The sequence below is a fragment of the Cebidichthys violaceus genome, unplaced genomic scaffold, assembly GCF_023349555.1.
Source record: "Cebidichthys violaceus isolate CVI_PGR_0920_01 unplaced genomic scaffold, fCebVio1.0.p SCAF_22, whole genome shotgun sequence".
In the NCBI taxonomy this organism is placed as follows: domain Eukaryota; kingdom Metazoa; phylum Chordata; class Actinopteri; order Perciformes; family Stichaeidae; genus Cebidichthys; species Cebidichthys violaceus.
This window is the reverse complement of record NW_027176395.1, coordinates 797,972-811,492: the sequence shown is the minus strand read 5'-3', so window position 1 is coordinate 811,492 and position 13,521 is coordinate 797,972. Positions and strand designations below refer to the sequence as shown.

Below are 13,521 nucleotides of genomic sequence, written 5' to 3'. Positions count from 1 at the left end.
ATAGATAGATAGATAGATAGAATGCCTATTAAAAGTATTCACCACCTTGGATGTTTTCCCCTTTTGTTGCTTTCATACATGAAATCACAAGGACCTGAGAAGAGTAATGATTGTTCTTCAGTGAATTTTATTTTAGTATTCGTCCAAACACAGCAACACCATACACACATACAAAAACGAGGTCTGTCAGACAGCAAAATATAAAATACAGCAGAACAAATTCAAAATAAATAATAAATAAAAATAATACATTAATCACTGAACTGAGCTGAGTCAGTACAATCTACGTCCTTTTCTGGAAGATCAAAACAACTATTAAATGTTTGGACCTTTGCACCTTTATAATAATCTAATAATAATAATTAAAGTGAGGAGGACGGGGACACTACTTTAAAGTAGTAACTTTTCCTGAACTTCTCTGATATGTCTGCTTGGTAGTTTGTGTATCCAACGGTTGCTGTGAGTGGATATCTTTTGTTTTATTATTCTCTTTTCATTGAGATGGAAAAGCAAAACATTTTATCGTCTCCAATGGATTGATTTTTTAGAAGATAACAATCAAACAATTATCAATATTAAGTAAAATACAAGGATTTGTTTCAAGATACCAAGCCTCAAACACATACTGTACATACACTCATCTGTATGCCAATACACTTGTCTACATATTTACCCTTCATTCAATCATTTAGATCAGGGGTCTTCAATGTTTTTCAGGCCAAAGACCCCAAAACTGATAGAGAGATGGAGCAGGGATCCCCTACTATATATATTGTATAAAATTGTGTTTTGGTCTAATCAACCAAAAATTCCGCGGACCCCCTGTTGAAGACCTCTGATTTAGATTAAACAATGAAAGAAAAAAAAGCATATTGCTGCTGGTGAGGGTCTGGTTTCCGGGACATGAGACATACGGTTCGACCAGGAACAACCCGAAAAATCTCCACCGACCGAAGGGATGTGTGGAGGGGTGATTGGGTAAAAGGACTAAAGGGGATTCTTTCCTGTGTGAGTTTTTATGTGTACCTTTAGATCTCTGTTGCGCATAAACCTTTTATCACAAACTGAACAGCTGAAAGGTTTCTCTCCAGTGTGGGTTCTCATGTGTGTCTGTAAAACCTGTTTGTGTGCAAAAGACTTATTGCAGACTGAGCAGCTGAAAGGTTTCTCTCCTGTGTGGGTTCTCATGTGTTTCTTTAAATCTCCACTCTGTGCAAAAGACTTATTGCAGACTGAGCAGCAGAAAGGTGTTTCTCCTGTGTGGATTCTCATGTGTGTCTGTAAAACCTGTTTGTGTGTAAAAGACTTATTACAAACTGAGCAGCAGAAAGGCGTTTCTCCTGTGTGGGTTCTCATGTGTACCTTTAAAACCTGTTTGTGCCCAAAAGATTTCTTACAAACTGAGCAGCTGAAAGGTGTTTCTCCTGTGTGGGTTCTCATGTGTTTCTTTAAATCTCCACTCTGTGCAAAAGACTTATTACAGACTGAGCAGCTGAAAGGTGTTTCTCCCGTGTGGATTCTCATGTGTACCTGTAAAACCTGTTTCTGTGCAAAAGACTTATTACAAACTGAGCAGCTGAAAGGTTTCTCTCCTGTGTGGATTTTCATGTGCGTGTGTAAATGTGAAGACGTGTAAAAAGATTTATTACAGACTGAGCAGCTGAAAGGTGTTTCTCCCGTGTGGATTCTCATGTGTTTCTTTAAATCTCCACGCTGTGCAAAAGACTTATTACAAAATGAGCAGCTGTAAGGTTTCTCTCCTGTGTGGATTCTCATGTGTGTCTTCAGATTTCCTCTCTTGCCAAATGTTTTCTCACACTCGGAGCATCTAAATAGTTTCTCACTAGCACTATATCTTGAATCACTGACAAGGACTTCATCAGGTTTCACATAGTTTAAACCTGACTGAGGTTCTCTGGTCTCCTTCCAATCAACACTGTCATCAGTGTCAGAAGAGTCTCCAAACTTGATATCAATATCTAGTTGTAGATATCTATCTGGATCTGAGTTCCTGTCTGCCTCTGGTCCTCCACAGTCCTCTCCATCAGCTTCTGTTTCCATCTGTTCAGTTTGTCTTTGATGAAGCTGTGAGGACTGAGCTTCCTCTTCATCATCTTCACTCTTCACAGGAGTGAATGAGAACTTGACATCAGCCTCCTCCAGCCCTTGAAGCTGCTCTCCCTCCTGACTGGTCCAGAGTTCCTCCTGCTCCTCTTTAATGTGTGGGGGCTCTGGGTCCTCCTGGTCCTCTTTAATGTGTGGGGGCTCTGGGTCCTCCTGTTCCTCTTTAATGTGTGGGGGCTCTGGGTCCTCCTGTTCCTCTTTAATGTGTGGGGGCTCTGGGTCCTCCTGCTCCTCTTTAATGTGTGGGGGCTCTGGGTCCTCCTGTTCCTCTTTAATGTGTGGGGGCTCTGGGTCCTCCTGTTCCTCTTTAATGTGTGGGGGCTCTGGGTCCTCCTGGTCCAGACTGGCGCTCCACTCCTGCTGCTCAGGAGGAACCTCTTCTTTAACCACCAACAGCTGCTGGATGTCTGCAGGAAAACAGTAAACACACACAGATACGTTACAAAGAAATATTAGTATTGAGCAAACAGTCTCCTGTAGATACACTTGTTTTCCTGCCATCATTCTGAGAGCTGGCTGATGTGGCCCGGGAAAGGGAAGTTTGGGGTCCCCTGCTGGAGCTGTTGCCCCCGAGACCCGATCCCGGATAAGAGGTTGAAGATGAGATGAGATTCCCTCTTACACTCCCTGTGCACAGTTACCAAACAGACATGCCGACACACATTGTAAAGACACAACGCACCAGCAGCAATGAGGTCATCAATAGTTTACGTGGTAAGAAAGTGTGGTACTACCAAACATTGTTAAGTATTCAAAGAACCTGCATCCTGCATAAAGTCTGGCTGAGATGTGATCATGTGGGCCGTTATAGTTGACTAATGTACGTAAACCTGCCACCGTAGAAACAGTGGACAGAACCTTCAGAAGCAGCCACAACGTAACCGTGGACGTGCATCATAGCTGCGCTCCGTTTCTGAACCAATAGCGCTCCACCTTGGTAGTCAGCCGTAGAGAACATCCATGTGAAGATGATGAAACTGAAATGTGACAATAACAACAACGACACAATCTGAACTAATAAACTTCATCTAGAGACTGCTCTCAGGAACCTAGAGGGCACCCCCCTCCTACACACACACACACACACACACACACACACACACACACACACACACACACACACACACACACACACACACACACGTTATGTTCACTGTTGGCCCATGCTGCTGTAGCTACAAGCTAACATGCTAACGCTACAAGCTAACATGCTAACGCTACAAGCTAACATGCTAACGCTACAAGCTAGCAGCCTCGCTCGCACAGTGAGCATACAATGATACTAATGGTCTTAATGTAACGTTAGGTTTGCAGTATTGTAATCCAGTAGTTCAAGTACTTACAACGTGTGTCGTTATCGTGAAGCCTCACGTTTATTCCGTCAGCTCGTTCACTTCGCTCCTCAAGTCTCGTGCCGAGTTTCCAGAAACGGTTCATGTTTCAACGTTTTAGAAGATCTCTGAGCCTAAGTTCCTGTAACCGAGTCTCACTCCAAACTACATCAAAGTTATCAGCCGGAGCATGAACACTGTTTAAAGACTGAGGGAAGAAATGAAGAGAACACACGAGCTCTTAGGCTCCGGACTTCAGGGTTGAAAACAGCGTCCAGTAGTTTCCGTTTTTCTTCTTCTTCTTCTGGTTATACGGCGGTTGGTCTCCATCTTATTGGTGCATTACCGCCACCTACTGCTCCGGAGTGTGGATCAGTATTTACCCCAAAACAATAAAAACAACCAAACCAAATAATAATAAAATAATAAAATAATTTAAAAAAAGAATGTTAACAGTACCGTAGATAGATAGATAGATAGATAGATAGATAGATAGATAGATAGATAGATAGATAGATAGATAGATAGATAGATAGATAGATAAATAGATAGAATGCCTATTGAATTGAAGTATTCACCCCTTGGATGTTTTCCCCTTTTGTTGCTTTCATACATGAAATCATGGTCAATATAATTTGGCTTTTTTTAAAGAATTAAAAAAATCTTTCATGTCAAGGTGAAAACAGACTTTTGCAAACTAATGTCAATTAATTAAAAATATGTTGTTTAAAATAAGTGTTTGCATAAATATTCAACCCCTTTAAAGTGACTAACATAATTCAACAGAGGTCCAGCTAGTTGATGCCAGCAGTGTCACAAACACTGTTTTCACTTTGATATTAAAGAGGTTTTTTTTTTTCAAATTATATTAACCAAGATATCATATATAAAAGCAACAGAAGGGTGAAACATCCAAGGGGGTGAATACTTTCTATAGGCATTGTAGATGGATAGCTAGATATTGTAAATTCATCAGTTATACTCTACTTGTATCGCAACACAAAGAAGCATCAAAACACATCAACACATCGTCACCTCACATACTTTATTTGACAATCAATCACCTGAAAAAAAGTTGTCTGGCCCTTTTTCAATATAGTTCATCTTAAATATGGAATATGCATTTCCATCAACATATAAATTATTTAAAACACAATGGAGCAGAAAATCAATCAGAAAATATAACATTTAATACATTGTTTATAACACACCATAATGTAGCTTTTTGCAGACAAAAGGACGTTTTAAGCATTTTGTAATGTCCAGTATTTGTTATTCAATTTTAACATCTCCTATGAAGACATATTTTATACTATCATATCTTTATTTTACTTCATTGTATTTCTTTATGTTCATATTTATGGGTGCCTGCAGCAGGAGTTACATTAATACACACTTCTATCTGCTTACAGCTGCATTATGGTGTGTTATAAACATTTATTAAATGTTTAAATATTGCTTATAAATGCTAGATTGGTGGACTTTCTTATCAATCGATTGGGATTTGAAAATATCAGTCACTAAAAATGACTTCAAGATCAAAGAAGAGGCTATTGATGGTATTACACCCGTTCTTGAGTCTTTATTGAAGTATAAATATTATGATTCACCGGTGTGCACACCAATTTTTCCGGTATAAAGAAAATTTGAGACCTGGGGAGAACCGACTGAGTGACGATTTGTTTAAGATTTACAAGCAGTTAATGCTTCGGTGCATCCGTGAGCACTTAACATTTCTAATCCACACACCATTGTGTCACTCATCCCTCCAGACGCAACACATTTTTTTCATCGTCGACTTGGCCAATGCATTATTTTTTTCTGTACCTGTGCACAAAGACAGTCAATTCTGATTTGCTTTTTCATTTAAAGGAAGAAGCTCTACCTGGACTCGATGTCCCCAGGGACATTCAGAAAGCCCTGGTGTTTTTAACAGTGCCTTGAGAGACAATCTGGCTAATTTACAATTACCAAATGGTTCTGCCTTGTTACAATATGTTGATGACATCATGATTTGCAGCCCCACTGAAGAAGCATGCAAATTAGAGTAATTTACAATTACAGTTATCCTACTTAAATTTTGGCTGCAAATGGTCACAAGGCTATCCGTCCAATGAACATTTTTCTTCCTCCAAAGAGGGGCGTGACAGAAAAAGTTTGAGAACCACTGGATTAGATTAATACATTACATTTGCCTAACAATACTGTGAAACTCACACTTTCAGGTTATTTTGATGTATGATGTTCAAGAATTGCAGACATTGGCTATCCCTAAAGAGCAAAAGTGTTTGGCCTCATCTAATCCAGTTTACACAATGATGTGTGGATGGACCCAGACAATTGCCACGTGATCTCTTACTTTGTTACGCTAAAGCTCACAGCAGAGATAACTTGGCAAAAGGGACTGTCATTTTATTATTAATATTTATTTAGATTAAATCTACATACTTTCACTTTGGAAACTGTCCCATGCAGGGTGTAATCCTTTTCTTCAACTGTCTCATCAAAGCGAATAAGAACACCACTTAGATACAGCTAGTATAAATGTTTAAGAACATTTTACCTCTTTTATACTAAATCAAATTCTATTTCTTGTTCTGTTGGAGACCAAGATGGCGTTACTGTTTCAACAGCCAATCAAAGTGTGCATTGCAATGAGACATGTGTTTGAGCTCACACTCGGAGAAAATAATCACTATGGAAATCAAGTAATCTACTTTTTTTAACTCTGTCATCACAGATCTCACATAACTTCCCACAATCCTCAGCTCAGGAAATGAATGCACTTGAAATGCTATCTCTGCCCTTTTCTACACACTTTGTGCACAAGTTAAATAAATATAGGATATATATGATAAATGATATCTGCATCTCATCTGATTCAGTCAGGAGACAAACAGAGACTGAAAGTGTCTCTCTGCAAACCAAAAATCAGATATAACTATCGTCTATTAACATGAAAGCTATCTGAAGAGTGAAATGAAGTGATTTTCCTGCTTCTATTACAGCTTTGGGAGGAACATGAACCAATTCAGAAAGGGAAGTTGTTAGTGTATTGGATTATTTCAGCAAGAAAACTGCACATTAATCAGATGATTTATAGATTATTAACAATATTGTGTTTCAGTTTTATTTTACATGAGTAGCTGAGACATGAAGGTGTAGTTTGCCGTCTTATTTTGAAGGAGTTTATTTCCTGTAGAGTCCAACAGTGTTCAATGTGTCAAGTGCCTCAGGTAAGACGTTTGTAGACACACACACACCAAATGTCACTTCAATAAAAGTAGCTACAGTGGCTTGCAAAAGTATTCCTACCCCTTGAACTTTTCCACATTTTGTCACATTACACGCCACAAACATAAATATATTTTATTGGAATTTTATGTGAAAGACCAACACAAAGTGTCATACAATTGTGAAGTACAGAGAAAATTATACATGATTTTAAATTTTTTTCACAAATAAAAAACTGAAAAGTGCAGTGTGCAAAATTATCCAGCCCCCTTTTCTTTGAGTGCAACCAATTGCCTTCAGAAGTTGCCTGATGACTGCTGAATGATTGAATGTTAACCTAATGACTAAATAGAGTCCACCTGTGTGTAATCTAATCTCAGCACAAATACAGCTGTTCTGTGACGGCCTCAGAGGTTTGTTAAGAGAACATTGGGGAGCAAACAGGACCATGAAGTCCAAGGAACACACCAGACAGGTCAGAGATAAAGTTGTGGAGAAGTTTAAAGCAGGGTTAGGCTATAAAAAGTTTTCCCAAGCTTTGAACATCTCACGGAGCGCTGTTCAATCCATTATCCGGAAATGGAAAGAGTATGGCACAACTGCAAACCTACCAAGACACGGCCGTCCACCTAAACTTACAGGTCGAACAAGGAGAGCACTGACGAGAGGTGCAGCCAAGAGGCCCATGGTGACTCTGGACGAACTGCAGAGATCCACAGCTCAGGTGGGGGAATCTGTCCACAGGACAACTATTGGGCGTGCACTCCACAAATCTGGCCTTTATGGAAGAGTGGCAAGAAGAAAGCCATTGTTAGAAGAAAACCATAAGAAGTCCCGTTTGCAGTTTGCTAGAAACCATGTGGAAGAAGGTGCTCTGGTCAGATGAGACCAAAATTGAACTTTTTGGCCTAAATGCAAAACGTTATGTGTGGCGGAAACCTAACACTGCACATCACCCTGAACACACCATCCCCACTGTCAAACATGGTGGTGGTAGCATTATGCTCTGGGGGTGCTTCTCTTCAGCAGGGACAGGGAAGTTGGTCAGAGTTGATGGGAAGATGGATGGAGCCAAATACAGGGCAATCTTGGAAGAAAACCTGTTGGAGTCTGCAAAAGACTTGAGACTGGGGTGGAGGTTCACCTTCCAGCAGGACAACGACCCTAAACATAAAGCCAGGGCTACAATGGAATGGTTTAAAACAAAACATATTCATGTGTTAGAATGGCCCAGTCAAAGTCCAGACCTAAATCCCATCGAGAATCTGTGGCAAGATCTGAAAACCGCCGTTCACAAACGCTCTCCATCTAATCTGACTGAGTTTGAGCTGTTTTGAAAAGAAGAATGGGCAAAAATCTCAGTCTCTAGATGTGCAAAGCTGGTAGAGACATACCCCAAAAGACTTGCAGCTGTAATTGCAGCAAAAGGTGGTTCCACAAAGTATTGACTCAGGGGGGCTGAATACTTTTGCACACTGCACTTTTCAGTTTTTTATTTGTGAAAAAAATTTAAAATCATGTATAATTTTCTTTGTACTTCACAATTGCGTGACACTTTGTGTTGGTCTTTCACATACAATTCCAATAAAATATATTTATGTTTGTGGCGTGTAATGTGACAAAATGTGGAGAAGTTCAAGGGGTATGAATACTTTTGCAAGCCACTGTAGCTACTATTATTAAAAAAAGTTCTTGAAGTCACAAAAGTAACGTTACTCACAATTAAAAAACAACCAGTGAGTGCTAGCCAAGTGTCAACGTCAATGTTTTTAATGTATAATCTTAATCTGTGAGCGTGACAATTAGCTGTCATTTAAACAGTCAAACAAACAGAGAGCTAGTTTCTCTTTTCACAGGCAGCATAGCGGCCCACTGTGACCCTACAGAGTCCAAAGCAGCAGCATCTGGTCTGAGAGCCTGGACGTTCACAAGGACCTGAGAAGAGTAATGATTGTTCCTCAGTGAATTTTGTATTCGTACAAACACAGCAACACCATACACAGATACAAAAACGAGGCCCGTCAGACAGCAAAAATACAAATAAAAAAAATAAGTAAATAAAAAAAACAGAACATTCATTCATTCATTCATCTTCGTCCGCTTATCCGGGATCGGGTCGCGGGGGCAACAGCTCGAGCAGGGGACCCCAAACTTCCCTTTCCCGGGCCACATCAGCCAGCTCTGACTGGGGGATCCCGAGGCGCTCCCAGGCCAGTTTGGAGATATAGTCCCTCCACCTGGTCCTGGGCCTCCCTCGGGGTCTCCTCCCAGCTGGTCGTGGTTATAAATAAAAATAATTTAAGAAAATACAATAATCACTGAATTGAGCTGAGTCAGTAAAATCAACGTCCTTTTCTGGAAGATCAAAACAACTATTAAATGTTTGGACCTTTGCACCTTTATAATAATCTAATAATAATTAAAATGAGGACGGGGAAACTACTTTAAAGAATTAACTTCAATCTTATCATTTAGATTAAATGAATAAAAGGAAGAAGAAGCATATTGCTATTTGTGAGGGTCTGGTTTCCGGAACATGAGACATATGGTTCGACCAAGAACAACCTGAAAAATCTACAATGATCCACCGCCCTATGGGCCCACCGCTCGAGGGGATATGTGGAGGGGTGATTGAGTAAAAGGGCTAAAGGGGATTCTTTCCTGTGTGAGTTTCCATGTGTACCTTTAGAGCTGCGTTGCACTTAAATCTTTTATTACAAACTAAACAGCTGAAAGGTTTCTCTCCTGTGTGGATTCTCATGTGTTCCTGTAAAACATGTTTATGTGCAAAATATTTCTCACATACTGAGCAGCTGAAAGGTTTCTCTCCTGTGTGGATTCTCATGTGTCTCTGTAAAACATGTTTACTTGCAAAAGATTTCTTACAAACTGAGCAGCTGAAAGGTTTCTCTCCTGTGTGGATTCTCATGTGTTCCTGTAAAACATGTCTATGTGTAAAAGATTTCGTGCAAACTGAGCAGCTGAAAGGTTTCTCTCCTGTGTGGCTTCTCATGTGTCTCTGTAAAACATGTCTATGTGCAAAAGATTTCGTGCAAACTGAGCAGCTGAAAGGTTTCTCTCCTGTGTGGACTCTCATGTGTCTCTGTAAATGGGAAGACGTGTAAAAAGATTTATCACAAACTGAGCAGCTGAAAGGTTTCTCTCCTGTGTGGCTTTTCATGTGTTCCTGTAAAACATGTTTACGTGCAAAAGATTTCTTACAAACTGAGCAATTGTAAGACTTTTCTCCTGTGTGGGTTTTCATGTGTCTCTTCAGATCTCCACTTCCAATGAAACCTCGGTCACAAACTGAGCAGCAGTACGGTTTCTCTCCTGTGTGGATATTCATGTGTCTCTTCAGATCTCCCCTTCCAATGAAACCTCGATCACAAATTGAGCAGCTGAAAGGTTTCTCTCCTGTGTGACTTTTCATGTGTACCTGTAAAACCTGTTTCTTTGCAAAAGATTTCTTGCAAACTGAGCAGCTGTAAGGTTTCTCTCCTGTGTGGATTATCATGTGTGTCTTCAGATTTCCTCTGGTGCCAAATGTTTTCTCACACTCAGAGCATCTAAATAGTTTCTCACCAGCACTACGTCTTGAATCACTGACAAGGACTTCATCAGGTTTCACAGAGTTTAAACCTGACTGAGATTCTCTGGTCTCCTTCCAATCATCAGTGTCAGAAGAGTCTCCAGTCTTGTCGTCAATATCTGGTTCTGGATGGATATCTGGATCTGAGTTCCTGTCTGCCTCTGGTCCTCCACAGTCCTCTCCATCAGCTTCTGTTTCCATCTGTTCAGTTTGTCTTTGATGAAGCTCTGACGACTGAGCTTCCTCTTCATCATCTTCACTCTTCACAGGAGTGAATGAGAACTTGACATCAGCCTCCTCCAGCCCTTGAAGCTGCTCTCCCTCCTGACTGGTCCAGAGTTCCTCCTGTTCCTCTTTAATGTGTGGGGGCTCTGGGTCCTCCTGTTCCTCTTTAATGTGTGGGGGCTCTGGGTCCTCCTGGTCCAGACTGGAGCTCCACTCCTGCTGCTCAGGGGGAACCTCTTCTTTAACCACCAACAGCTGCTGGACGTCTGCAGGAAAACAGTAAACACACACAGAGACGTTACAAAGAAATATTAGTATTGAGCAAATAGTCTCCTGTTTGAATCCTACTTGAAGGACAGAGAATACTTTGTGTCTGTAGCTAATTACACATCAGAGCTGACTGAAATGACATGTGGTGTTCCCCAAGGTTCAATACTGGGGCCTCTTCTGTTTAACATCTACATGCTTCCACTAGCTCAGATTATGGAAAACAACAAAGTGTGTTATCATAATTATGCAGACGATACACACACATCTACATAACTATATCAACAGGGGACTATAATCCCATACAAGGGCTGGCTAAATGCATTGAACAAATCAACAACTGGATGTGCCAGAATTTTCTTCAATTAAACAAAAGATAAAACAGAAGTAATTGTTTTTGGTACCGAGGACGAACGATTGAAAGTCAGCGCTCAGCTTCAATCACTGACGTTAAAAACCACAAACCAAGCCAGAAATCTAGGTGTAGTTATGGATTCAGACCTCAACCTGAACAGCCATATCAAGACAATCACAAAATCAGCCTACTATCACCTGAAGAATATATCAAGGATTAGAGGACTTATGTCTCAACAGGATTTGGAAAAACTTGTCCATCATTTATGTTCAGTAGACTGGACTACTGTAACGGTGTGTTCACAGGTCTCTGTAAAAAGTCAATCAGAAAGCTGCAGCCGATTCAGAACGCTGCAGCTCGAGTCCTCACTAAGACCAGGAAAGTGGATCACATCACTCCAGTTCTGAGGTCTTCACTGGCTTCCTGTCCAACAAAGAACTGACTTTAAAATCCTGCTGTTGGTTTATAAAGCACTGAATGGTTTAGAGCCAAAATACATCTCTGATCTGCTGCTACCTCATGAACCATCCCGACCCCTCAGGTGGTCTGGGACCGGTCTACTTTCTGTTCCCAGAGTCAGAACTAAACATGGAGGAGCAGCGTTCGGTTCTTCTGCTCCACATATCTGGAACAAAGTCCCAGAAAGCTGCAGGTCTGCAGAGACCCTCAGCTCCTTTAAATCCAGACTGAAGACTTCTCTGTTTGCTGCTGCCTTTAATTGAACCAGATTCAAGGATATTAATCAATTTCTGCATTTTACTACTGTATTTTAATTCTTACACTGCTTTTTAGTGTTTTAATGACTGTTTTTAATGTTTCAATTAATGTTCTTAAATCTCCTTTTCTTTTGCATGATGTTTTGATGCTTTAAATGGTTTTATGTGAAGCACTTTGAATTACCTTGTTGTTGAAATGTGCTATACAAATAAACTTGCCTATCTATGTTGTATGATTGTTTAATTAATTCTATCATTGATCAGGTTGTATTCATGGATTTATATCCAACCGTTTGGTACCGTTCTGCAGCTGAGATAGTCGAGATTTAAAATATGGAAGAATTAAATAGACTATGTAAGTAACTAGTATTCATTCTGTAAATTGGTTAAATGTTTTAATCAACTCTTATGTGACCATGAACATATCATAGAGAACAAACTTGTACTTTACGTTTAAATATTTTCTGTCATATAGAAGCTGAGAGAACAGATCAGAAGAAGAAACAGATTCATTGAATCAACCGAGTCTCACTCCAAACTACATTAAAGTTATCAACCGGAGCATGAACAGAGTTTGAGAACTGAGAGAAGAAATAAAGAGAACCCACGTGCTCTTTGTATCCGGACTTCAGGGTTGAAAACAGCGTCCAGTAGTTTCTGTTGTCGCTCGTTCTGCTCTTTAGAACGAGAGAGTTCCTCCTCGTGCTCTGCTATCGTTCTTTCAAACAGACCAAATATCTCTTCAGCAGCCGCAGTTAGTCGCTGGTTGACTAAACATCTCAGCATTTGGACTTTAGACATTTTCACTAAACCACAGAAACGTTTCCTCCAGACAAACTAACCGTTAAAAACGTTTTTCTCACTCTAACCTGCGCTGTGTTACTGGGTTACGTTCGGGTCCGTCTACTTCCTGCTAGCATGCTAACTTCATTAGCTCCGTAGGACACCAGGAAACAATCCACCAGCGACAGAAACGTTTCCTCCAGACAAACTCCGTTAAAAACACCGTTTACTCTCATTAAACTCTGACTAGCGCTGTGTTGATAACTTCCGTCCCCGTCCGTCTGTTTCCAGCTAGCATGCTAAGCTAACTTCAATAGCTTTGAAGTCTACCGGGAGATGATGAGTCTTCTTCTTCTTCTTCTTCTTCTTCTTCTTCTTCTTCTTCTTCTTTCAGTATAATGGCGGAATACAAACCAATGTTTAAGGTGCATGCCGCCACCTACTGGACCGGAGTGTGTAACAACATGACATTATGACAGTTATTTAAACACAATAATAATGTTATTTATAAATTAAATAAAATAAGAAAAAAATTAAAATTATAATAATCTTCATATATAAGTTATATTGTGGATATTAAAGTCGTTCCATTCATAAATTAAATGAAGCCCTTTTAAGATGAACTTGTTTGTCCCCTATCTCTAACAGTCCTTTGATGCTCCACTCCCTTCCTAAATCTATCACTCTGCCCTTCAGTCTTTCTCTTTCCACACTGAACTTCCTCCACTCTATCAGCACATGTTCAACACTTTCTTTACAGTTTCATATCTCACATTTATCCCACTCTGTCTCTTTCATGATGTATAAGGTGTCATTGAGTCCTGTATGTCCGAACCTTAATCTACTGAAAGTAACGTCTTCTTTTCTACTTTTACTTCTATCACTTCTCACTCT

The 13,521-nt window shown here is 40.1% G+C and overlaps 1 protein-coding gene across 2 annotated transcripts; it reads right to left on the bottom strand.

Annotated features, from left to right (window-relative positions):
* Positions 1-152: 152 nt before the first annotated feature.
* LOC137877575 (gastrula zinc finger protein XlCGF57.1-like) lies at positions 153-12,971 on the bottom strand. Of its 2 annotated transcripts, none has more exons than XM_068717552.1 (2): positions 12,453-12,971; positions 153-2,531 (listed from the first exon to the last, which is right to left on the bottom strand). In XM_068717552.1, exons 1-2 carry the CDS (start codon positions 12,643-12,645, stop codon positions 988-990), a joined length of 1,737 nt encoding a protein of 578 aa, XP_068573653.1. In that variant the 5' UTR covers positions 12,646-12,971; the 3' UTR covers positions 153-987. The 2 variants fall into 2 exon arrangements, with proteins under 2 accessions (XP_068573653.1, XP_068573654.1); XM_068717553.1 differs by lacking the exon at positions 12,453-12,971 and adding an exon at positions 3,468-3,795.
* Between the last annotated feature and the right edge of the window lie 550 nt (positions 12,972-13,521).